This window comes from Corapipo altera, unplaced genomic scaffold (assembly GCF_003945725.1).
Source record: "Corapipo altera isolate COAL_440 unplaced genomic scaffold, ASM394572v1 23, whole genome shotgun sequence".
Taxonomy (NCBI): domain Eukaryota; kingdom Metazoa; phylum Chordata; class Aves; order Passeriformes; family Pipridae; genus Corapipo; species Corapipo altera.
In genome coordinates this window covers 5,432,615-5,458,935 of record NW_020884878.1, presented here as the reverse complement: position 1 = coordinate 5,458,935, position 26,321 = coordinate 5,432,615, and the positions used below count along the sequence as shown (strand labels likewise).

Here is a 26,321-nt window from a genome sequence, read left to right as displayed (position 1 = left end):
AGCTGAGGGAAGCTTCAGTCAAGACTCCTCCTGCCACAAACAGTATTCTGCCCAGTCCCATCTTGCCATCTGGGCAATTTCACACCAGTACGTGCTGCCACTCTTCCCTGTTTAATTGATCACAGTTATTCCCATCCCACACACTTTCCATCTCCTGGACACGCAGTCTCTCCCAGAGGTAGAGGAGACTGTTCAACTCTCTTTTCTTCCTCTGTTTTCCTTTGCACAGTATGAAGTCCAAATGTCACTGGACTTTATTGCATCAATCCCTTGCTAACCCCTTTATTTCCCTTGTCACACTGACAGGTGACATGCTGGCAGGCTCCTAAAGCAAAGAAGTGCACACTGCCCGTGGCATGGTAACAACTCTTGGTCTATCCCTCTTGCTTTACATCAGGACCTTGGCCACTTGGAACTGCCTGGTGTGTCCAGCCTGGCAGCCTAACTCACCTCTGTCTGGGAACTGCAACTTCCCTGGAGTTAAATCACTTTACACCACTTAGTGAAAAAACAAGTGAATGTGTTTAATGTTGTTTAAACCTTCAAGGCCTCACTTTTTTTGTGCTCCTTTGCTTTGAGTTCCTTTCAAGGTTCCCAAATGCTCCAGGAATGGAGGGATACAGGACCAGCAACCCCATGGAAATAAGTGCCCTTTGAGCAAAGTGAGGATGTGAATATATAAATATTTAACCAGGGGACACAGTGACCCCTGTCCCTCACCCATGCCTGGCAATCATTACTGGGACCAAGCCACTCATGATCCGCAGAAACAGGACAGAAGGTGGTGAAATGAAGCCACTCCCACAGCAGCTCTGGGGTTGCTTTTGAACCCCCCACAACCAGACACTCCACCAGGGCAGGACCACATGCCAAAATCCTACTGCCCACCATTGTCCCAGGCCAGCTCAGTGCAGCAGCTCACCCCATTTGAACGTCTGGTTCAAACCTCCATCCACAGGGTAATAATTAACCTTGAATGGAGGTTGTGCAGCATTTTTTCCCCAACTCCTTCCTTCTTTTAAACTCTCAGACATAGTGAAAGTGAAACAGTGCCATAGTCTCTCCCGGCTAACAAACAGGGGAAGGTGCTGGAGGTGTTGGGCAGGTGCAGACAGGCCTTTTTGTCCACCTTTTACAGCCCTTTTCAGACGGAAAAGGAGGACGAAGAGCAGCACCATTCTCAGAGGGAGCCCCTCAACCAGCATGTGCGTGAGGAATGGTGTCCCAGTCAGATGATGTGGGTGAGCTGCCCTGGTCCTCTGCCCTGCAGAGCTGCCCACCTGCCCCTGCATCTCCCCTGGATTTCCTGTAGCAGGGAGCTGCTCTCAGTTTCATTCCTGTGCCATTCCTGTGGATCATTCCTGCACCATCCCAGCTCACCGTGGATGGGATCAATTTGGTCAGTACTTGGGTATATATTCCATCCCTTTTCTTGCCTGTTTCTTGTTCCTTCTTCCCTGGCTCCCTTTACTGCTCAGCTCGCCCCTCTGATCCTTGCTGCTCTGCTCTGTCCATAGAGTCCCCATGCAGAATTTAAGCTAGGTGTCAGCCTCCTTCCTACTGAAATCCCTGGACAGTGGGGTGCCCTCCTCTCCCTCCCACCCTCTGTATGGGCTGTGATGGGGTGAGATCCTGAGCGAGGCAATGAATGGTTAGATATTTCTGTGAGAGCATGTGATGCGGGGTTTGATCCCTCTGTGAGAGCAGCTCAGCAAACCCATGGGAAGGTGCAGTCCCTGCAGTTCAGAACTTGTGAAATAACCGTGCACAAGGGAGCGAAACTCTGATTGAGGAAAGGTGAAATCCATTTCCAGAGTCCCAACATGTCCATTCACTGCAGTCGTATTTCAGTCTCTGGGCTGGACAGATCTGAGACAGGCAGTTCCTGGGTCACCTCAAGTAATAGCTGTTTCTAATGATTTGAACTGTTCACTGAGCTGCCCTGAGCCTGTGCCAGGGAAACATGGCGTTTTCCACCCTCAGCACTGCAAAGAACAACGTCTCCATGAGTGGGCTGTGTTAACTGGTGACCTGATGAGAGCTCTTTGCAAGGGAAGGAAGGCAAAATCTCTCTCTCTTCCCCCTTCACAAGCATCTGGGCCAGCCCTCAGGGTGGGTAGAGGGGAGTTAGTCTGTCTGCAGCAGGACAGGAGCTAAGTGCAGAGGATGTAATTGCAGCCCAGTAGCACTGACAGAAGCACTCCTGCTGAAATCTGAAATCTCCTGCAGCATCCCCTGCAGCATCCCCTGCAGCTCACACAGAGCTTTGTTTGACCTTGGAGATGCCCATTCTTGGCATGCTGGGATGCAGTGCTCTGAGGCAGAATGTGAACCCCTTCTGCATTGTACAGCCTCCTGCACTGTAACCACGATGACTCAGAGTGCAGAGATAATTGTGGTTTTAATGGAAGGGGCTAGAGCAGAGCTCGGATACCCACTGGAGACCACTCACCCCTGGGCCACCCCCAGCAGATGCAGGGCAGAAGTAACAACATAACCCAAAGTTGCCATATTCAGATCAGAAAGTGGTAACACCCCAGTGAAACTAAGGGGGATCATCACTCCTGCATGGCTGGAAATCTACCTAGAAGAATGGAAAGTAAAACCATACCTTGCTACCAAGTGAAATGGTATTTTTGCACAGACTTCAGCATCTCTGATGGTTAATGATTCCTTGGTGCAGGAGAAATAGCTGCCACTTTCCTGATTTAGGTAGTTAAGTGGAGCTTCCCAGAGCACCAGGTGCAGGCCAGCATCTGGTGTCTGTGGGTAGAGAAATTGTTTCAGCAGCTGCAGGCTACAACATCTTTCCCTATCTTTGTATTATGCACAGGAAAAGAATGGGTCAGATTTTCACTCCAGGACTGACTTTGGAGACAGAGTAATATCCTGTTAAGAACACCTCTAATTCTACTGTCTTATGCATTTCAGTGATTACCATCAACCTGTTTGGTAAACCTGTTTTTGAAAGACAAGAAAAATAGAAATATGGAGTTAAACCCAAGGACCGTGACCTCAGAACCAGCCTCTCCAACGAGCAGTGCCGGGGAGGAAAAGATGGAGATTACTTCTGAACTGAGCAGCCCAACTTCACTCAGCAGGGACAGTGGGTTCTTTGAAAGAAGTATTAGAAGGTTAAGCACCCGGAAATCGAAACAAAGTCCAAACAAAGAGAGTGGAAAGGAAGATACTGGCACTTGGAAAGGAAAAAGACTTTTGCGATCATTTAGGAGCTATGAGAAGAACAAAACCACGATATGCGATGGTGTAGAGAAGATTGGTGAAAGTAAAGAAGCGGAGCCCGTTCAAGGAAAACTACTTTCAGGTAAGAAGCAAAACCACCAGTGTTATTTGCTTGGCAGGATTAATGTAACCTTGAAGGTTACATTAATTTACAGTGTGCAAGTGTTGGGCCCAACAGAGGTGCTAAAGAACAAGGTGTCCCATCACAAGGGAGAGACAACTGCATCCCTTGCACGGTCTCGTTGGGTGTTACCTGGCCCAGGCTGGGCAGGTCACCTGCTGTCACTGAACATGCTGCTCTGTAGCCACCACTGCATTATTTCAGTGCATATCAGCAACCTATCCATCAACCTGTCAGTGGACATATCACCCTTCATACATATCAGTCACCAATCTGCTGACCATAGTTTGGGAACTGCTGGTCTGACAATACCTAGAAGTGCAGTGTGGACTATTTCGACACTATTGCCTGCATTGCCCTTCTGGACAATTTCTGCTCTTCAGCTCTCAGAGTGATGGTCCCCTGACTGTGCTCTGTAGGTTGGTGCAAGGCCTTGATGGGGAATAAAGATAGTTTGGCTGTGATCTGGCTTGGCATTTCCACTTTGGTTCCTAATCTTAGAGACTGCCTTGCAAAGACACTTTCACAGATACTTTGCTCTCTTACACTGACTTTCCACCTGTCCTTCTCACAACAGCAGTGCTGCAAGTATTTGTTGTTTGTCTTCCTCTGGCTGGTTACTCTCATGTGTTTTGTCAGCATTATGTAGATAGGTCTTGGTCTAATTATAATAACTACCTTTAGCATAGCTCTCACCTTTCCCCAAGTGTGGGCAGACTGCAATGACTTTGATCGTGATTTGAGCACCACTTCACTCCATCTTTTCAAGACAGAGGTACTAAAATGCATCCACCTGGTGATAGACTGAGGTGGGTTGACATGACTTGACCTTTCCTTGGGCTAAATTTCTAGAAAGAAATTCTTGATCTTCTGCATAGGGTGCCACAGGGATCAGATAGATGGGCTGGCATTGTCTCACTGCTGTAATGTGCTCTGCCTCACTGTGGTTACTTACTGCTTTGCACTGATACATTGTGAGGTCGGTAAATTGGATCTGAGCCTGTCTCATGAACTTTGTTAGTCTGATCTCAAAGGGTCATAGATGAGGAGCAACAGGAAATGTTATCATAAGATTTTTCATCTTCTGCAATAAACAAGCTGAATAATTGCATAAATAATGCCCATTCTCTGCTCAATAACTTGTATTTGGCCTGGACTAGAGTAGGTCTGTCAGAAACACATCCCATCCTGAGATAAGTATGGCAAGTGATGGAGACTCCACCATGTGCACCATTATCTGCATAATAGTTAATTGCCTTTCAATTGTCTTCCTTCAACCACCAGCTGGCTGATCTTGTATTGCTGAATTAAAGATCCATTTAGCACCCAACATCACCTCCCTGAATAATTATCCTAGATGGTGATTAAATACTGTTTTCTCACTTTGATAAACAGAAGAGAATGTATTCCTCTAGTCTCTCACTGCAATCATTTGTATAAAAACAGGTTTTTTATTAATTTATCTAGAAGAGACTAAGTTAATTGGTACAATCTCCCTCCCTTCCTGGTGTAGAAGCAACTGTAGCACCATATAGGCACTCAAAGATTTATGTGTTCTATGATGTATCAATAGTTGGGATATGTGGCATATTTCTGTATTTATACAGATACTCTTATGGTACACAGACAATTTAGTACATACAGTATAAAACCCGTGTGCAGACAAGCCTAAGGGCACAAATTACAGGCTATGAACCAGTCCTTCATATCTTCTTTGAGTACTCTCCAATTTTTCCTTATCATTTAATATGTGTATGTCCCAGAAGTAGTGGCCACACATGCCTAAATAGGACCCTTTCCCTTCTCTTTAATATTTGCCCAGTATCACAGTGGGATCTCCTGTTCAGAGCATCTGTTACAGTGCTGGAGATGGTGAGAGCTTCCCAAGGTCTCTCAAAAGCTAACAGTGCATCTGGATCTCCTCAACACATGGCAAATACTTCCTGTCTTACTGGCAAATAGGCAGTGGTTCTTGCATGAGCAAGGCTTTGTAAAGTAAATGTGAAACTCAGTAGACCTCAGCTACTGCTACCCCCACCCCTCACTTTGGGGATATCAGTATTTGGTGACTTTTGCCCAGCCTCAACCAACACCAGCCAGTACTGGCAGTGGGTGCCAAAAGCAAAGGAAGTGGGGAAAACCCATGTGAGACCTGAGCACCAGGAGCACCCCAAACCTACAGGTTTGGATGCCCCTCCAGTGCACACACCTCCCCAAACCACTCAGTGCTTGCCGCCTGGGAAACAAATGTGACTGGTGCAAGGCAGTACTTGGCATCTGACTGTAAGTTTATATACAGGAGGTGAACAGCCAAGTCATCCAACCCTGAACCACCCCAGGAGGGTGAATTTCACATACATGGCATACTTGGTGTTTCGGTCTTTATTCCGGGACACCAGGACCACCATCCCAGAGAATCTCCTCACTCCCCAGCCAAAAGATTATTACAGGTTGCAATAACTGCAGAGCTAAGAAGGGGTGTCTTCTGGTCCTCCAGAAGTCCCTCTTTTTGACTGAGAGGAGGCTGAAGACCACAGGCATTCACAGAACACCTAAATGTCTGGACCGGGTAAGAGGCATATTACCTGTGTCAAGAAGCCAGTTTCCGTGACTGACACAGGCTGCAAAGGGTGGCCAGTCCCAGATGGGCCAGTCTCTGGCTTGCTGTCTCAGTCCCTACATCTCAAGAAGAGACATCTCATTATGGAATCACCAGAAACCATCTCTGCGTTTTGTTCAGCCTCAAAAATGCAGAAGCTAGTTTAGCTGTGACACTAGTTGGATATATTTTAGGAAACCTTGATAATGCACAAAATCAAAAAAGGAGAGAAGCCTGGGGTTTGCCCAAGGTTACATTTAAACAAGAAATGTTCCAAAAAATGTGTCAGGAGCAGTGCTGAGCACACTGGTATACAGGAAACAAGGATAGATATGCTAAAGGAAATCCTGCTGGTATGGTATATTCTGAACTCTTCCTGATACCAGTCACACTTCATCTCCACACAAGGAGAGAGGCAGACAGAGGTGGTTTTATGCTACCTGAGCCCCCAGTATCCCCCTCTGCAGCCTCATTAGCCATTGCTTGAGGTTTTCCTGCAGGGCTATCATCAGCTTTTTGGATATTTCCTACCTCTGTAACCGGCACCTTAGAGATGTACTCGATTTGCAGTGATTGCATTCTCACTGTTTTCCTCTCCTGTGTCAAACAGGAGCTGGAGAGGTCGAGGGGGTCAGTCTCAGGGGCACTGCTGGGACCTGGTTACTCAGAGCAGCTCCCTGCAAGCCTCCCTGTGGGGCATTTTGTCCTGTTACCTACCTGTCAAGAACTTAACACCTGCTTTGTCCCAACCCCTTCCCCTCTCTTTCTGCAGTAATGGAAATCAATGAACTTATTCAGAAAAGACAACTCCTGGAAGCATTTGCAAGTATCAAGTTATTGGAAGATGAGACTATCTCTGAACGGAATGCTGGGAAATACAAAGATAACCCACAGGAGCTTTTACGGAAATCCAAGGATGTGAATTTCCTTTATAACTCCATCGCAAATGCTATCCAGTCCACAGTGGAGGGAACGCTAGAAGCTTCCACTATAGAGGAAACCATGCTGACTTCCATGGTGACTTTAATTGCCCATGAAGAAGCAGCTCATTGCAACACAGACAAAGTTGTTCATCCTGGGTCAGACTTGCTTGGCAGGCCCAGAAAGTGGAGGGACATGTGGAGGGAAGCAATCAACGAGAGTGCTAAAAAAAGAGTCCTGAAGGCACCCATGGTATCAAAGGAAGAAGATAGTTCTTGGCTTGATCTCCACTTAAATTTCCTCCAGAAACTCCTGAGGGAAGATTTACTGAAAATCAAGTTATCAGTAAAAAAGTGCTATCCCGAGGAGTACCAGGTGTGTGACACATATGTGGAGGCTTTTCATAAGGCCATTGCCTCACATTTGCAACACCTCTGCCAGAGACTGCTGGATTTCAATGAGCTCTACATCTTGCTCAAGTGGGTGGCCAACACCTACCACAGGTAAGGTGCTGTGCTTGTCACATTTCCTCTGTCTCCTCTGGAGAGCGGCAGGGCGGTGGGGTACTCCAAAAGCACTGAGCTGTTCTTAGTTTTCCAAGTGATCAGGAGAGACACAGTGACTTCTGCGGTAGAGCCAGACAGCAAGTCTGTTAATAGGTGGGGACAAAGTTTTGTGGATAAAGCACTTACTGGTTTTTAAAGATCTACCTCACCCCCTTTTTCCCCTCCCTGTCCCACTTGCTGTTCCCACAGGGCAGGAAGCTCCTCCTCGCAGCGCAGATAAACCTGCTCCTTTCTGCAGATATTTTGCAAGATCCAGCAGCTGCTCAGTGACTTTTCCAGGCACAGGGAGGGACCTGTGGGGGAGGTCTTTTTCCTGTTTAATTAAAGCTGTGATGCATTTGGCAATGGGCCACATTAACCCCCATGCATGGGGTCAGAGTTCTCTTGAGGAGGTGCCAAGACATCATCAAGTGGAATTTTTATCCACTTAAAAACAAAGGCTCTGTCTCAGATGTATGCTAGTTGAATGAGAGGTTTCTAGAACCCCTTCAGGCTCCTTGCAATTCAGGAGTGACTAAAATATTCTAGGAGCAGTAGGGACATAGTAAACACTATTCTCAGGGAACCCTGGGTATATGGGGGTACAGGCAGGAATTTTTTGTAAAAGCCATAAAAAGTGTGTTGCTTGTACAGCCAATGAAGACATCTTAGATAGGCACTCACAGAAGGTCCATGCATCAAGTGTCAGTGTCCTCAGTTATTTCCTGCCCTAGACCACAGCCCATCACCCCAGCCCCAAAGAGCTCCCAGACTAAAACTCAACAGAGATACACAGCGAGGTGGGAAGATGAGAAGCAACATTCACAGGAGACAGGTCTGGAAATAAGCATGTGAGAACAGTCATGTCAAAGCAAAATTCTGTCTGTCCCAGTAGCTGTACTCCAAGAATGGCTTGAACCAGATGCCCAAGGAAGGGACAAATGCAAAACAATTGACAGCCATCAAAATAAACCTCAAAAAACAACAAAGAGGGAGTGAAGACAGGAGTATCAGCATTAAGTCAAACACTGGGCAAAAATGATCAGGGAGGGAGGCAGTGGTGGAGCAGGGCAAGCAGCAGTACATGGTTTCCCAGAGCACCCCTAGTCTGAAGTAGCTTTTGGGTAAGAAACACTTGCACTGCCGGTAGTCTTTGTTTTGAGCAACCCTCAACATATTTCTTCCGTGAACTTGTCCAGTTACTCCTAAAACTCTATTTACAGTATGGTGACCATGATGATGTGTAACCCCCTCAGCATCATCAGGCCCTACTGATCTCATCTGGTGGGAAATTCCTGCATGTCCTCAGCCCCTGGGAACTGTACTGCACCCCAGCATTGCAGGAGAGAGAGGAAAGAAACAAACTTCAGCATCCGGGTTCTGCATGAAAGAAAAATGCCTCCCCCATATTTCTCTAACTAAGCTGTGAAAAAGATTATTAAGAGGTTACAGCTGTTTGGGGCACTGTTTGCAATCACCTTGATGGTTTGGGCTGTTTTAATTTAATTTAATTTCATTTAATTTCATTGCTCCTTGGAACCCATTCCAAAAAAGAAGAAATTATCTGACTGAAACTCATTATTGGTGTTACAATTCAAATTAATGAAAAAAAAAAAAAAAGAGTGGGGACTAAGCTCCTCAAGTATACACTTGAGACAGTCCTTTCAGTTGTGGTGGAGAGTCTGTATTTAGATCTGTGATGTCCTTTTGAATGAGCAACAGACTCTGGTAGCAGTGGGCTGTGCAATGCTCCACATGTGCAGATGTACCTCTCTGGGAAATCTAAACCGTGACTGTGGAACCATTGACTCCAGGAAACTATCAGTGAGCTGAGCTTATTTTCTGCTGAGCAGTCACTCTGCACCAGGCTGACCTTGTACAGTACAATCCTCACTTGGATCTGAACCTGACTGTGGGCACAGTGCTGGTTTGGCAATGGGAACCCTTTTTGGCTGAGCAAATGAGCAGGCTGTGTGTAGGACATCACAGCTGTGTTCCCTGGTAATCAGGTGACTGCTTGAAACTTAGGCCCTACCTTCATCAAGTGCATAAATATTTTCTTCTTTCCATTTTCCACCTTCATCACCCTGCAAGATGCAATGCCTCCACGGTCCGTGGCAGATTGCAAGAGCAGCACATTCAATTGTACAGGCTAATGACGTTTCTTGCCCTAGAGAGAGAAACACAGGCACTCCCTCCCTTTCCCTGCTTCCAGGCTAATCAGCTGGTCTGAGTACATGTCAGTCCAGAGGAAAGTGAGTGGTAATGGTAAAGTCGTGTGTCAGCTGAGCACACTTCGGAGTCAGACTCTGTAGCTGCACATCCACCCACCACTTCCATCTGCAGGGGAACATGGCTCGTATCCCAGGCATGAGAGTGCCTTCCAGGGGCTGCCCTGCATGGAACAGGTCCTGCTCTGCCGCCTTCCACCTTCCCTTGCTCCGGATAATGCACTGAGAGGAATAGCAGGCTGATAATGAGCCGTGATGTGACACGGGAGAGGAGCCAGGGGGATAGGCTAGTGACAAAGCAACAAGCTACTACAGGAATTACCCTGAAAGGTATTTTGCAGGCTCATAGTCGAATGAATCAGCTTCAGGTTGTTTATTTTAAAAAGTAAATTCTCACAGCACTTTTCGTGTCCAAACAACTCAGAAGTCTCATGATTTCTGAGGTGGGCTGGAACCTTACATCATTTTGGGTTTGAATAATTAGGATTGTGAATAGCAAGGAAAGATTTTCTTGTTAAATCTTGAAAACAGGCATCACAATTTAAGCTTTAAGTATATTTCTCATGGCTTAATAATTACGTAGTTCATGCGGCATGAATATTCCATCAGTTTATTCACACTCTGAGGCAATATAATTTGTTCATTTGAATCTTTCCAGTGAACTCTTTCTGGGTCACCCTGATCTGAAACCAGAGGTTAAGACAGAAAACCTGTCCCCACTGTTAACACCAGCTGACTGGGATAAACTGAAAAACAACTACATTGCTTCTGCAAAGGTAAGAGCTTTGACCTATTCCCCACATGCCCCCTCAGGGAAGGTACAGGAGCCCCAGCCTCCCTGGTACAGGTCTTGGATGACCGTGTTGTGGTTTCTAGCCCCACCAGCTGCTGAGTCCTGCCAGCACCACACAGAATGGCCTTTAATAAAAAACAAGAAGGTCTTGAACACCAACTCAGGGACCCAAGCTGAGCCAAAGGGACTGTACCAGACCCACACAGTGTGGCAGAAGCTTAATGAAAGGTTGTAGCTGGGCTTTATCAGATTGAATGCACTCCAAAGCCAGGTGTAAAGGCATTTTAGCTGCTACTGTCACTGTGTGGGATCTCCTCCAACACATCTGAGGTTTGCTACAGGCAGACAACTTTTGGCATCCCCACCAGAAGACACCCCCATGGTTCATGTCCTCTGAGGAAGCTCCTTCTGCAGTTGTTTTTCTGCAGTCCTTGCTGGCACCCTTTGTAAGACTACAAGCTTTCCTGGCTTTTTGCTGGGCTCAGTCATTTTCTTGCAAACCATTTCTGAAACAGGGCACTGATCAAGGTGAGCTCAAGGTGTCCAGCTGAATGAAATCAGTATTGCTCCACCATGCTAGTGAAAGATCACTGTTTCACCGGCAACAAGATTGATTTATCAGCCAGGACTGAACAGTGCTGCTGCTTACTTGAATGGCTGTACCTCTGGAGAGGACTGATTTGATCTTTAATCCTGACCTGGTGCATTCCATGTGCTGGAGGACTTTGTAATCAAGCAAACAGCTGACATACTATTTCCTGCCAGGAGAATGACTCTCCTTTGATATGAGAGTACCTTGCCCACACACAGCACAGCTCCTGATTTCTCCTGAGATCCTGTTTAGACTGACAGGACTGGAGCAACACCTGTGACTCTGCTTACCTTTCCATGCTGTGCACGTGAACCTTACACACATGACAATGGAGCAAAATGCAGTGAGCCTCTGTATTCATGTTTGCTTCCTTATCCTGAGCTGCATGTTTCCTTCCTACGTTTAACATTTAGGAGAATATCAAAAGTTATTTTGGAAACATCCTGAGACTAGAGGTCACAGAGAAGTGGGAGAAGGAAGTTCATTCAGAAGCGAAGGAAAACCTCTACCACGCCTCTCTCTCCTTTGATATTCAAACGGTATTTAATTAGCTGGGGTGATGTTGGGGGGGGCTCTGTGGCTCCAGGGAAACTGGATCGCTACCTTCTGGGGTGGAGGTACCGCCTCCTGCCTTAATTTATGTAAGTCATGCACTGGCAGAATACATTAGAGCAGAAAATGACATTTATTACAACTTCTGGCTCTCCCGCTTGCCTTCTAGCTGCAAATTAAACCTGCTGTCAATTGTGTCAGCAACATAATAGGCAACTGATTTTAAAGTCCCTAAGCCTCTTTGATTAGAAAGAAGAAAGAGAAAGAGAAAAAAAGATGGAAAGAAAAGGTTTGTTAGAAAAAAACCTCTTGGCTTAAAGAACAACTTTGTCCCGGGGCTGTGGAAGCTGTGGAAAGGCTGTAGGCAGTAACAGCCACTCCAATTTAAACAGTACAAAAAACAAAAGCTCCTACTAGGTTTAGGGGCTACAGAGTAATAAATCCAGGAGGGGTTTGGATTCATTCTCCTCACTCAATTGGTTGAGTCACTTCAATTAAATAATACTAACAAAAAAGAGAGGGAGAAAAAAAGAAAATCAAAGAGTTTTGCCTGCTACCATGACTATTTTTCCTTAGAGAAATATTACACATTATGTGATCATGGGGAAGGGAGGTCTGAATTGGATTAGCAGATGGATAGGAGGCCTTGGGAAGCACCAGAATGGGACTGCAGCATGCTTCACTCTGGAGGTGCAGCCAGGACTGTGGGAATGGGAATCCAGGAGGAGTCCCAGTGCAAACAAGGTTTCAGGGTGGTGCCTGACCCTCTGTGCTACCCTGTTGTCACTCCTGAGAATGGGACTTGTGTGGGCCTCCAGGGATGGGGCTTATAGTCATCCTTTTCGTGGGGTCATGCATGGGAACCGCTCAGCTTCCCTTGGGCTTTGGGTTGCTGACTGATCCCTCCCACAAACCCTCCAAAAGAAGAGGATGACACTGGGTGAGGTCGGAGCTCTGGCCAACACCGCCTCTAACTCACACTCAGACAGCAAAAGGACATGAAGCCATTAGGGATGAATGACTATATCACAAATCAATCAGTGCTTCTTGGCCCATTCTGCATTATAATTTTTAAAACTGCCAGAGAATAATGAAAATCTCCTGGCAACAAGTTGGCTGTTTGCCCCTTTGCTAGGCGAACCATCCTTACTAACCAAAGCTGCATGAGATCCTTGGGAAGGATGCTTCTCCCATATCTGTCCCATTCACTGGAGCTTTTTTGTGCCCTTTTCTAGATCATCGGGGAGCACATGAAGTTATCTGGAACTATTAGCAGAAGCCTGGAAACAAAAATGCTTGAGCTGTGCATGACAGAGCTGCTTGAATTCATACCAAGGTCTTACCACTCCTGACAATACTTTCTTTTCAAATGAGTCTCACACTGGTAAAAACACAGGGAAAAGGTCTGTGCACTGGACCACATGCTGGCATCAAGCAGGTATAGGTCTGCTCTTGGGAGAATTAAAGATTACAGTGAGCCGAATAACAAGCAAGCTGCAGAACTGCCTGGAGGGGGTCATAAACACACCCAGAGAGGACTCTTGCAAGTCCCAGAATCTAATGCCAGAGCTCCAGGAAGGAGCTGCTGTCTGGGAAGGGATGGTACCACTGTGATCACATCCATCCAGGACCTTTGTGCATTGGATGCTGGTCACTCACAGCTTCAGCCATGAGCAAGCAGCAATTATGGACCCCTCAGACCCAAAGCCTGCTTGCCCAAAACATCATCTGGGTGTCCTAGGGTGAGTCCTGCTGAGAGGGTTTTCTCTGACCTCCCATATCTTTGGGCATAAAAATGGATGGTGAGACCCTCTCTGCTACACCTGGGCAAAACATACAGCTGGGTTGCCTTCTGAGTCTCTTTGAAATTCACCCAGTTCCCAAGGGAGATTGCTGAAATAATGTTTTTTTGTTTGGTAGTCTCCACGTTATGGCCTCAGATCTTACCCGCTGCAACATGCTTTGGAAATGCTCCAGGGAAGGTTTTAGGCTTGCAGAGGGTCCCAGCACAGTGACACATTGTCTGATCCCTCTGTCAGGGCTGTATTTGGGATGTCCATGGATGTTTGCTGGAGCTGCAATCTGCAGAGGAGAAAGGCTGTTTGACATGAATCAACTATGAGCAAGGCTAAAAATAATTTTGCATTAACCTTTGAAGTTTCCCACCTCCGGCAGGCACCAAGTGTGGAGTTTGCTAATGCAGGAGCATGGGTGGGGAGCCTGAGCACTGCTTTCTCCCATCATGAACCTGGGGCATGGCAGGAGTCCAAACTGCACTAAAAACAGCACTTTCCCTTCTAAACCCTCATCTCTAGTAGCCCAGTGATCTATGTTTCTCTCCCATGCCCTGAGTGAGCAGGGTAGTTCAAACCAGCTATTTGGCTTTGAAGTCTGCCTAAGTTTTTGAGGAGAAACAAGGCAGTGATGTTCTGGCCTTTTCTTTCCCTCATTTTTCTTATTTTTCTCTTTTATTTCTTTTTTCTTTGTTCTTCTTTTCCCCTTTCTTTGTTCTCTTTTTTAATTATTTTTTCTTTTATTTTTTCCTTTTATTTTTTATTGGGTTTTTTATTCTTTTTTTTAAATGCTGTACAATCCAAACCAGGGCAACAACAGCTCTCAGATTAAAGGACCACTGAAATTTAAGCTTTTATGGAAACAAACCTGAGATATAAGTGCCTGAGGCCAGCCTAAGCAGATCCCTTTACCCTGACAAAGAATGGGACCATCAAACAAAGCCTTCCTGAGCACACAGCTTCCTGTCATCAGCACAGACTTGTCTGTAAAACACCTGTGAAACCCATAGAACCTGTGCTACACAAAAAAAACCCTACTTGACACTGAGGTTAGGGGGAAGAAAAGTCGGATGTGCTGCCCTGTTCCTATTCACCTTCTGTTTTAAAATCAGCCCTCAGGTAAATCCTTCGCCTGTGTTGTGCTTAAGAAGGCACACAATATATTGTCCCAAAAGCCAGTAAGATGAAGGTCCAGACTTACAAGCCTGAGTACCACAGCTGCAATTAAATCCTCAGCATGAGGAAAAGTAAGAGTTGGCCTGCCCACATCCCTGGCATCTCTCCAAAAGTGCTCCATGCCTGCTCAGGCGAGCGCATCCTAAACCTGTAATTATCTGCCATCTATTTTCCTCCAATGCACACACATGTTGTGACAGCTGGAAAAAACACGTCTGCATACAGAGGGGACAGGTTGGGCCAGCCATGGGTGTCTCCTGACATCACCACATACACAGAAGATAAGCTATCCTCAGTCCCCCCACCATTAAGTGTTACCTGAGTGTCTTTTCTTACAGGTTTGAGAAGGAGTTTGAGAAGGCCTGGAGCACTGCCCAGGACAGCCCCATCTTTGCACCCTGTGTTGTTGCCTACATCAACAGCTTCCACGACCTAATGTAAGCCCGCTCCCCCTGAGCTGAGATGCCATATTTTTGGGGTCTGGGAGGGTAACAGCATCTGTAAAGGAAAGATCAAGGTCTCCTTGGGGTGCCCCGCTGGGTGCTCAGTCTCCTGCCCTTCTAACCTCACAGGAGGATTTTCACCAAGGGATGCAGATAAAAGTCACAAGCATGAAGAGACAGAAACATGAACAGATGCAGTGCTTGCATGGAAGTTTTAAACTCATTTTCAGTCTCAGAGGAGGGGGTTTTCCACGTTTTCTTCTGGAGGTTAGCAGTATAAACCCAGAAACACAGTCTCAAGCCTGCCTTTGGCACTGGGCTGGAGGAAACTCTATGAAAGCACTGAACCTGAAAATAAACCCCTGCCATTGCATCTGGCAGCTGGAAATTCCAGGGCTTTGCATGAATTAGCTATTTCAAGCCATGTGTCAAAAAGTGCCTCTGATGAACAGGTATCATCAGTGCTGACTGTCAGAGATCTGACTATCCCTCTCCCCATAAGTAGGATGGTGCCAGTGAGCACATGTCCCAGGGTCTGGTCCCTCAGCCCAGTGCTGTGGCACATGATGACTTTGCACATCCCACTCTGCAGCCTCTCACACAGCTGCCACAGCCCCTCCCAGTGCCAGTTCCACGGAATACTGGTGCTGTTCATACACTTGCCCCAGGGGGATGGTCTGCAGCCATGCAGGGACATTACCCACCAAGGCCCAGGGGCTCTTCAGCATCTGGAGTCATCTCTGCCATGCAGATATGGTGCTTCAGAGGCCAACCCAGCAAAACAGCACAGGAATAATGTGTGGGCTCTGGTCACCAAAAAGCTTGGGTTGTGATCTCCAGCTCATGTTGCTGCACTGCTGCCTGGCACTGCCTCCTGTGAGGATGCTATATGCCAAATATTACTGAGGGGATGGAGAGGATTTCGCGTTCGGTGTCTCGCAGGAGCCGACGGCTCCAGCCGCAATGAGCACTACCGTAGGGAAGTCTCTAGATGGCACGGTCTCTCCAGCAATGCTAACCTCGCCGAGGAGCTGGCTTTCACTGCCTCCTCCTGACCCTGCGGAAAATTGCTCTTCCCTTCCCTGCTGGAGACTGGCGAGGGGGTGAAAGGAGACGACAGCTCCAGGCGGGGAGCCGGCAGCGTTTGGGTGGCGGATTGGCTCTGCTGGGTTTATTCCTGAGTCAAGCTGTCTATTCATCAGCCTGGGGTGATGAGTGCTGGGCAGAGCTAGGTGACCTAACGGCATGATTTTTTACATGCTGGACCCAGAATTCAACGGGAGTTGCAGCCCTGAGCTCCAGCCTGGCATGACAGGGATGCTGTTGACTGCTCTATAGTCCTGCCTGGGCAACCTCAGACGTATAAAGTCTGGGCAGAGGCAGGAACCTACCGCTCTCCGTGGTCACAGCAGCGGATATGGCACATCCATGGAAGCTCGGGCACTACTGGTGTTGCCTTGCTTCCTCAGTTCCCCCACCCCCCACACCCCCAAAGGGTGTTACAGTGGGATGGGAATGGAAAGTGAGAAGAAAGACAGGAGCTCACAATGCCCCCAAAGCTCACACACACACAGGGGATTCCCTTAACCTCTCAGAAGTTGGGTTTTCTTCCTCATGGGGTGAAACCTTGCAGAAGTATGCACTGTCCTTTGGAAATTCCACAGGTTTCCATACCCATAGTCCCCATCCTAGCTGCTGATGATAGACATTGCGTGGAGTGACTCAGATGGGCTCTGGGGGACACAGGATCAGCAACTTTCCCTTCTCTGTCTTCATTATTTACTTCTTTCTTCACCTACGGCCCCTCAGTGCTCTCCCAGGTACTTGCAGACCTTCTAGCAGAGGTGTTGCTCAAGTGAAAGAGCAACCAGCCTATGCAACTGCTCCACATGGCTGCACCATCCCACCTGATGAGGAAATCTGTGGGGTTTTTAAGCACAGTCACAGCTGTGACTCATTTTCAGTGCACAGGATTGTGCAAAAGGAGCCATTACTTTGACCCATGAAGTGTTTCCAAGAGGAAGTACTACAAACAAAAGTTTATTTAAATATAATATCCAACATGCCAATCCAGATAAAATGCTTAGGACACTGTAATAGTTTACATTTTAACATCAACTCACTGGTGTTCTCCCTCTCTCTCTCTCAATCTCTCTCTCTCTCTCTCTCTCTCTAGGTCAGGGTTAGAAACACAGTTTAAAGTCAACACTGTGGAACTGCAGAAGATTTTGGCAGCTCTGACAAGTAACTTCACAAATATTTTTCTAACGAAATTAAAAACAAAAGCACAGGTAAGAGGACCTCGGCCGTGTTATTTCCTCAGTGTAAGGGGTATGTGCAGGACCACTGCAGAAGCTGAGAGCCATTGTCCTTCCCTTGTCTCACCAACTAGATCTCATTTTGCAGCGCATGACATTATGGTCCCTCCAAAATGCATCAAGCCTAACACTCCTGTAGAAATCCTCCTTAATTCAAAGCAACACTTCCGGCATCCTGGGAGTTTTTTGCTTTGAGCAAGGATACCTTTGTCAAGCTGTTTACAATGATCAAAAGAAAAGGATATTTAGTGGCTTCCAGTATCTCAGGCAAAGCAGTAGGGAAAAACCTTACCCATAATGAGGCACAGAGGAAGTCAGCTGAACACCACCAATGAGACATTTTTTCTTCTACTAAAAAGTTTGGATTTCTCAGGACTTTGATTTATTCTTACTGATTCATTGATCTGCCACCATGGTCTGTAAGCAGCCTCTTCAGATAGGACAGAATTAATTCTGGTAGAGGTGATTTTTCCAGGCTGTTCCCATGGTGAAGAAAGGTTGATTTTTCCAGCATGAGGATGCTAAAGCTCTGGTATCAGCTGATAAAGCTCTGATATCAGCTTAACTTGTGTTGAGGCCTAAAATGCAATGCAATGCAATGCAATGTGCTACAATGAAGTTTGTGCTGCCCAGGTGCTGTAGGTGGGACTTTCTGGTCTCAGCCAGCTGGGGTCCACTAGCTCTATCTGGTATAATACAAGAGATGAGGCAAATCAAGCCTTTGGTCACATCCTTTTTCACTCAACCTCATTCTCTTTCTAAATCCCCAAACATAACTTTCAAAAACCAAGGCAGTCATGGGAACTGATGCAACCTAAGCCAAGCCTGCCTGGCCAAGGGGACTTTCCAGTGACTGTAGATCTTGTCTTGGAGCCTAAGTGACAGGCAAGGAAAGGAGTCAAGCCAAGGCATTGAGCAAGAGACCCGAAATGTGAGAACTGAGAGAGGCTGAGGCAAAGCATTTCTAAACAGCTCTTTTGGCACTTTGTGCCATGGTCTGGTAGCCACGGCAGTGTTGGATCAAGAGTTGGACTTGATGCTCTTGTAGGTCTTTTCCAACCCGGCTGATTCTATGATTCTATGATTCAGCATGCTGGGAGCATAGCAGGAGAGCACAAGGAGGGGGAAATAATTGGGAAGGAGATTGCCAGGAGTCTAAAGCCAGAGATCCCGAGAGCTAAGAGGAGAAAAGTACAAAGGGGATGTGCCAGAGAAGGGATATTTTGCATTTGGCCCTCAGGGGAGTTTCTTCCTGAAGTCTTTAGCAGATATTGCTGTGTTTCTGTGTGAAGTCACATTAAGTCTAGGGACCCAGCAAGGACAATAACCCACTGAGAACACTTGGTCAGAGTACCTTGAACCCAGGACTGATGTGAGACAGTGCCATAACTCCCATGTCATCACTGATCACGAGGTATCAAGCTGGAGATGCTCCCAGCTGCTATTCCCCTCCCATCACATTAGACCAATGAGCAGAAGGAAAACCCAGTGAGACTTCATGTAGGTCTGCAGGAGTACAGATAGCCTCCTGGAAGGGCTGTGAACATAAGGAACTTGATTTCCTTGTGGACAAGGCTGTAGGGGTGATGGATTACTGGGCTAATTTCCAACAGATTCACTCCCAAGTGACCTGTCATTTCCACAGCTGGTGCAAAACCAAGTAACACTAACATACACAACTGCACACCACAGCTTGTTCTAGTCATACCTGAGTTTTCTGTGATTAACATTCACATCTATTTCTTCACCTATGCAGTAGGGATACAAATTCATCTACCCAAAGAAATAGAGCTGGTGGATCAGAAGGTGGCACAGAGAAAAGAAATGAGGTATCTCAAGTAAGCCTTTAATGCCAAAACATTTGCTCAGGGAGTGATGCTTCTCCTCTCTGCACTGGCATGCCTACCCAGAAAGGGGAGACAGGCTTCTGAATTCGCTGGGGTGGAGAGAGAAACTCACCCTGCTCTGTGCTCTGGGTGTGCCTTCACACAAAGGGAGTGTGCCATCAGTGCTCTGTGATTTTTGTCTCAAGCCAGTAAGTGTACAGCTGAGTGCCTTCGGCTAGGGCATCAGCTAGTCTGAATGTTACCAGTCCCATCAGTGAGCTGGTCTTTTTTCAGCCATTCCTTAAGAAAATCCTGACCAAGGACTGGATTTTGGATACAGGAAGGCCGGACTCACTGGCGTCAGCAGTCTCACAGTTCTCCGAGCACCTGCAGCACATGAGGAAGCCCACGGGTCAGGTAGGCCACTGATCCCACACCTGGGCACAGCGATGCTGGGGAGGGGGGTCACAATGTCATTTTCAGGCTGTGGTCAGACCTGCAGACTCCTCTGCAGTGGTGGTTGCTCTTTATAACTGTGGGAACTGCAGATGCAAAGGAGTTCAGATATTACCGTACTTCCACATGTGAATTAAAGAACAACTTTCCTTCCTGTAGTTCAAATACAAAAACTGATTTTGTTTAAAGAGGAACAGAAAGCTTTGATGATAACTGCCTCTGAACATTGCAATTCCATGAGTTGCAGGCTTACGTGCTCCTTTCACATCTACGCAGTTGTGAAATAAAGAGATAGGTGACAGCTGCTCTATATTTAAAATCTGCAAGCACCATTAAAACTGGCTTTTAAAACAATCCAAAATATCCCCCTTTGCTACTGAGAACCCAAACTACCAACACAAAATTGTGGGCTGTTTCAGGATGAGGAGTATTTCCGTGGCATTCCCTTGGGTGCAGCCACTGCTCTGTGCCAGAGCAAGGGACGGTAAGCAGCCACTGATTCCTTTCATAAGGGCCGACCTGGGCAGCATGTGCTGATGGTGTGTTGCCTTCACGTCCCTCCTCTATGTCCTCAGGTGCTGCTAAAGACCTAAGAACTTTCCCTGCACTCTTTCACTGCCTTGGCCTTGTATGGGAACCACAGAAAAACCATGATGTTTGTTTTTTTTATCCAGGAGCTTCTACGTGAAGTTCATAAATATGTGGTAAAGGAATATATCACACAGGTCATCAAACACAGATGGAGAATGAACAGGGAGACACGGCAAGAAGTGAGCAAAAAGATGGACCAGGAAGCCAGAATCTTTCATAATACTCTCATTGATCAGGTATGTGAGTTCTCTCCTGGCCCATTCCCAGAGGTACAATATTTCCACTTGGCTTCCCAGAGACAAAGGCAGCAGGCTTCTGAGGAGGCCAAGCCTCAAGAAGTATAGAAGTCCTTAAAAGAGAGCAAGTGAGGTTGTTACTGCAGGTTAATGGTGTGGGCTTCCAGCCCACCAGCCTCTCTGCAGTGGCAGCTTTGCGTGTTTTGTGGCTAGGCCAATGTTACAACCCATCCATGAAGGTGATGTAACTGAGGTTCTTGTTAACAGATCCCTTGGGGTAGATTAGAGTGAAACAACACTGAATCACCAGTGTTTATAAATATATATACATATATGGCAGGTTTATTTTAGAACAATTTGATTGCAATGGAAATGAGGGATGTAGCCATTTTGGTTATTGTCTATAGTAATATAACAAGATAAAGGTATAAAAATATCGCTTAAGAAAATATATAAAGGAAAGGAAGAAAGAGAAAGAAAGCATTAGAGTAGATAGTGGAGAGGAAAGATATCACCACCCATGGATCCAGTGACGAGGCTTGATTGTCACAGTTTAGATGCCTGTTGGTCGAAGTGATGGTCACAGTCTTGATCCATTTGAGGTGGGAGAAGGCTGCAATGGGTTTAATGGATTCAGGTGGGAATGCCCAGGTACCTCCCAGCAGGGGATTGCAGGGGGCAGGAGTTTCTCACTGTCTGATATAACGCTGTGGATAATATGCAGTCTTCTATTGGAAGAACCCAGAAATGAGTCTGGAGGAGCTTCGGGGTCTTTGATGGTTCATGACCCCTTCTAAAACACGACTGCTCTTTCTCACAGCTGTGTAGTCAAGCCAGTTATGCCTTATCAGAAGAGATACATGTGAACGTCCCAATACCTCCCCATGAAGGGGGAGTTTTATACATGAACCAGCTGTGTAAAGAAGGAAATTGGCATGATAAAAAAAACATTATTCCACCTCGCAGGATCTGCTTCCTGTTGGCTTTTTCCTTATCTGGTTCAAAAACCACCTTGTTGCTTAAAAGAAGGTTAGTTTGTCACCGTCACCCTCCAGTGGTGGGTGCTCACGCGCTCTGCACCTGGGCTGTTCTTACACAGATCAGAGGTTTTCCCACCACACACCCAAAAACTGGGTGCAAACCTGGCCTCGGCAAAGCAGTACCCTGCCACTTTTGAAAATGGCTGATTATTTGAGTCATTAACTTTAACATTTCAGTCTCTCACAGCAACATCAGTCTGTGATTTTCAGGGAAGCCAAAGTTGAATTAATTGGATTTTGCAGAAAGGCAGGCATCCAGGGCACTAAATCCCCTCTCAAAAATAAGGCACATGAAATTATTAGGCAGCAGGAGGTAAAGTCTGGCATATGCCTGTGTGCTAGACCACAGCCACAGTGCCTGACCAGGGTCTGACTCCTGGGATGCTCATGAGCACCAGGAAGGGCAGAGTCCAGTGTCAGGGGAACTCCTTGTTGGCACCTTGTTGCCTGCTGGAGGCAGCCTGTCCTGCCTGCAGCAGTCCTGCCTCACACCCAGCTCTGCATTGTAGGGGAAAAGGCATTTAGCAGGTGCTGCTCTCCCCCTTGACATCCCTATGCGCCTCTTCATCCACAGGGCTCTGACTCCCACTGGCTTGTTCCCGCCATACACTACATTGCCAAGATCATTAAAGAGAAGAAAAAGGACAAGATCAAGGTGTATGTCAAGAAGCTGTGTCAGAATTATCCAGATATCAGGTACACAAAACAACAGATGCCAGAACTGTTGGGCTCCATCCCGAGCTCTTCATCTTGTTGTTGGTAGCCATATTTTAGAGGTCAGGGTGCCAGCAACAGTGGGAATCCCATCTTCTTTTTCTCTCTTTATGTCTGTATACTTCCTCTTTTTTTCCCCCTGTCTGCTAGATCTTACGATGCACACAAATTAACTTCAAGGCCTTTTCATTTTAGAATGGAATGGAATAGAATAGAACAGACTATTTCAGTCTATTAGGAAGGGACCTACTACAGTCATCTAGTCCAGCTGCCTGACCACTTTGAGACTGACCAAAAGTTAATGCAAGCTATTAAGGGCATTGCCCAAATGCCTCTTAAACACTGACAGGCTTGGGACATCAAACACTTCTCTAGGAAGCCTGTTCCATTGTTGGACATTCCTCTTAGTAAAGAAATGCTTCCTAATGTCAAGTCTAGAACTCCCCTGACACAGCTTTCAACCATTCCCATGCATCCTATCACTGAATTCTATTTTTTTGCTCCAAATGAACCTTGTTTCACAGTAAAGCTCTGGTTTGATTTCAGTGCATCACCAGTATCAGCCCAGTTTGCCGATTTGTAGGCTCCAGATTTGAAGCAAATACTTTGTCTCCTCTTCCAAGGCTCAGACCTCAAAGTGAGGCAGCCATTGATGGAGATCAGCTGTGGTTTCTGAAATGACCTCAACACAACCATTAAATTTTGGAATACATTACATATTCTTTCTTTTATACTTTCCGTTTGCTGTTCCAAAGCTGCATCTGAAAAATTTAAAACTACTGCGAAAGTAAACAAAGTGACTGGCTCTGTGCATGGCTAAACAGTTGCAATCAGAAGTTACCTCCTCTTTTACAGCTCTTCTACCAACAACTGAGAATGAATATCAGTAGTACAGACTGCAGAAAACTCCATTTCATCAGAGTAATTTCAGGAAAAAAACCCAAAGGTTTTTGTACAGGGTTACACAGTTTCTGATGGATGACATTTATACAGTCAAAACAAACCATAAATTTAACTAATTGCTCAGAACACTGAAGTGGACCCTCAAATACTGAGAAAAAAAAATCACATTAAATCTGTTTTCCTTTCCCCATAGCTGCAGCTCAAAATTTTTCGTAACTAGATTTAACTTTACTGGGTCAGATATGCTTCAGGCTTATCTGTGTGGGGAAATTCAAGACATGGACATGAAAAAATTGTTCCTGAGTAATTTCCTAGGTGAACACACCTACTTAAAAAAAAAAAAAAAGGTTTAATCTCAGTGGCCAGATTAAGCTGACGAAGGAGGCAGTGCCTGTTCTGGGAAGGATGGGGGAGGTAAATTATGCCTAGTCATCAATGATGGTTATTTGAAAACAATTTTCCACTCAGAAAAGCCATTTACAAGGCTGTAATTTGTGGTACTTTTTCATCATTAGGCTCAGACCCAAGCCAGGTTTTAAGGCTCGTCCTCTTGATTTATCTAATTATTGACTTTCCATTATTGAGTAATACTATTTTTAACAATCAAGTTTGGAAAACGGGGTGGAACCTGCTGGACCTGCATTGCTTCCTGTTCAGGTCTCTTAATTCTTCCCCTGAGCTCTCAGAGACGTTGAGGAGTTTGTATATACTGAGATTACTGGAACAGGGTATGTTTCCAAGTTGGCTTCCCAGCTCTAATCTAATTGGTGCCTGTCAACTTCCTAAATATTAGCACTTCCATTACTCAATTCAAAATAACCATTAAACAAAAGGTCTGCAGCCTCTCAGGAAAACTTGAAATAGGCATCACGTGTGTGTGGAGACAGAGGAGGAAATTCCCTGAAGCACCAGCCAGCAGGAGGGCGTCCCATCAGCACAGTGTGGCAGGAGCTGATGTTCTCTGGCTTGATACCTCCAGAGGCTGGAGACCCAACTCCTGGTGGCTCCTCCAGCGTGGTGAGGGGACGGTCCCTGGCACTTTGCTATGTCCTTGTTCCATCTCCTGCATGGTTGTTGGTTGTTACCTTTTGGGCTGCTTTTGCCTGCCAGGTCTGAGCGAGGTCATGTTTGGTTTTTCAGGAAGGACCACATCCTGGCCATCCTCGCGCGCCGGGGGCTGGGGCGCAACAGGAGAGCGGCAATTCTTCGTCAAGTCTGCCATGTGCTGGAAAGCTCCAGTGGAGGAGAGGGCAACACGCTCTTTGCTGAAATTGATGTTCCGATGGTCATATGCTGCTTCTAAAACAGAACCAGAACAGCAGTCAGCATCCTCCCGCCTCCTACGCTGCCTCTACACATGATCCAAAATCTGCTACCCTCCCTTGCTCCTCTGCAAACCCAAATATTTTATTGCCATGGAGAAAGAAGCAGTTTTCTGAACTTGCTACCCTGAGTTCAGAACCCAAAGGCAACAGAGGCACTGAGACACCAACCTCCTGCAAGAGCCCCTGGGAAGCAGCTCCAGTTCAGACACTGTGTCTGCCTCGTGTTCCATACAGATCCTATTGCTGGGAGGCTGCTCTGTTGTTTGGTCCAAAATTAAATTTCTCTTCATAGACAACCAAAAGCAGTTCACTCAGAGCTATATTAAGGCTCGGACTGTGTTTTGCATAATTATACATCAGCAGAGCAAGAGCCTCCTTTGTAATTAGCACCCATGAGCAATCGAGGGGTACAGTTTGGGCAGGGATGTGGTTGCACTCAAGTCTTATTTCCTCCACTGTGAACCAGCTGGCTAAGCTAGCATGATGCAAGGTGGTGACGTTGTGACCTGATGCCAAAAATCACTACCTGCCTGAGGAGGAAAACTTTGGGTAACCAAAGCCCACGGGTGGGACATGTAGCACATGAACTACTCTGCCCTCCTGAATGGCCCTGGAGGCCCTTCAGGCATTTCAGCAGATTTTTCTCATTCAGGCATTTCAGCAGATTTTTCTCACTCATGGGCTTGGGAAACTCCTGTTGGACCGACGATCTGTTCATGCCATCATAGCCTCTCTGTGTGGACAGGCATGTCTGGATCAGATGTGCCATGTGGAGTGAAGCTCCAAGTTCTCCTTGACCTGAGGAAAAGGGTCATCATGCCTCTAGTCCATTTTCTTGTATGTTTAAACGTATTTTAATAAATCTGGTACAATCTGACTGCAGTATGAAACCAAATGTGAGGTGGACAGACATAGTGCTACAGATCTGATCCTCATCTGGTGTAACCCAGCATCACCCCATTGATGGGCATGGAACACCATTGGTTTAACACCACGAGGGATCCAAAGCATCACATCCAGCATCTGCAGGGGAGACTAAAAGAGACATCCAGCAGCCTAGAGATGTACAAATCTGATTTTATTTAATTCAATTTATCCTTAGGTTGCCCTCCACACCAATAAATCTGAGACTTTACAGAGATGTGTTTATGATCTATCAATTAATCTGATAAATGTGGACATGGCATAGCCTTGAACACTAATTTGTCTACAGCAGAGCTTACAGTACCAGCAGTGAGACTTTCATTTCCTTTGCTTCGGGTTGCACCAGTATAAATTTCAGCCTGGGTGAGCAGCAGGCACTGGTGACAGGCCAAGGGAGCTGTTTTGATGGATGAGAAATAAAGAGTGCACCTTTCATTCACAATCATCCTATGAGAATTTTTCTGAGATAAACCTGCTACCTTCACAGTAAAGGTGGTTTTGAAATATCAGGTACAGATTGACAGCTTGAGACAGAAAATCCTGGAAGGAATTTTCTGCCCTGCATCTTTCTTCAATACAGCTCATGACAATTCCTGCAAATCCTCATCTTGGTTACTCTCTGTATTTACTATGGAGAAGGAGAAGTAAAATATCATATGCATCTCCCATTGGATGTGCAGAGCTCAGGAACCCTTTGGAGGTCCCCTTTCCTGTCCTGGGCTCATGGTGAATCAGGGAGTATTGGATTACACCCCTCATGGATCTGTGAGCTATATTCCCCATCCCAGCAGAAGGGAAGGACACTAGTGCTGAGAGATTAACATTTATTGTTAAAAGCATTGACTTAATGGCAGAAACAAAAAGATTTCTACTTTTATATACTCAGTCAGAGACTTCCAAGACTGCAACTTCAGTGGAGTGCAGGATTTGAAGCACTAAAGCCTCAGTGGGAGTTTTTGTGCATCAGAAATTTCCCTCT

The 26,321-nt window shown here is 46.3% G+C and overlaps 1 protein-coding gene across 4 annotated transcripts; it reads left to right on the top strand.

Moving 5' to 3' along the window:
* Positions 1-991: 991 nt before the first annotated feature.
* Positions 992-25,068, top strand: EXOC3L4 (exocyst complex component 3 like 4). 4 transcript variants are annotated; one of them, XM_027638216.1, is made up of 12 exons: positions 992-1,399; positions 2,932-3,325; positions 6,736-7,387; positions 10,319-10,436; positions 11,459-11,584; positions 12,833-12,933; positions 14,905-15,003; positions 17,186-17,300; positions 19,448-19,570; positions 20,284-20,436; positions 22,051-22,172; positions 24,234-25,068. In XM_027638216.1, the coding sequence occupies exons 2-12, from the start codon at positions 2,989-2,991 to the stop codon at positions 24,394-24,396; spliced, it is 2,109 nt and encodes a 702-aa protein (XP_027494017.1). In that variant the 5' UTR covers positions 992-1,399; positions 2,932-2,988; the 3' UTR covers positions 24,397-25,068. The 4 variants fall into 4 exon arrangements, with proteins under 4 accessions (XP_027494017.1, XP_027494018.1, XP_027494020.1 ...); XM_027638217.1 differs by having other exon boundaries at positions 22,051-22,252; positions 24,234-24,278; XM_027638219.1 differs by lacking the exon at positions 11,459-11,584.
* The last annotated feature ends 1,253 nt before the right edge of the window (positions 25,069-26,321 follow it).

Bases quoted from the DNA above. Each gene is read 5' to 3' on its own strand.
- EXOC3L4 (XM_027638216.1), top strand. From the start codon at position 2,989: ATGGAGTTAAACCCAAGGACCGTGACCTCAGAACCAGCCTCTCCAACG. The intron at 12,934-14,904 runs GTCTTACCACTC...CTTTTCTTACAG, and splicing joins CTGCTTGAATTCATACCAAG to GTTTGAGAAGGAGTTTGAGA. The intron at 15,004-17,185 runs GTAAGCCCGCTC...CTCTCTCTCTAG, and splicing joins AACAGCTTCCACGACCTAAT to GTCAGGGTTAGAAACACAGT.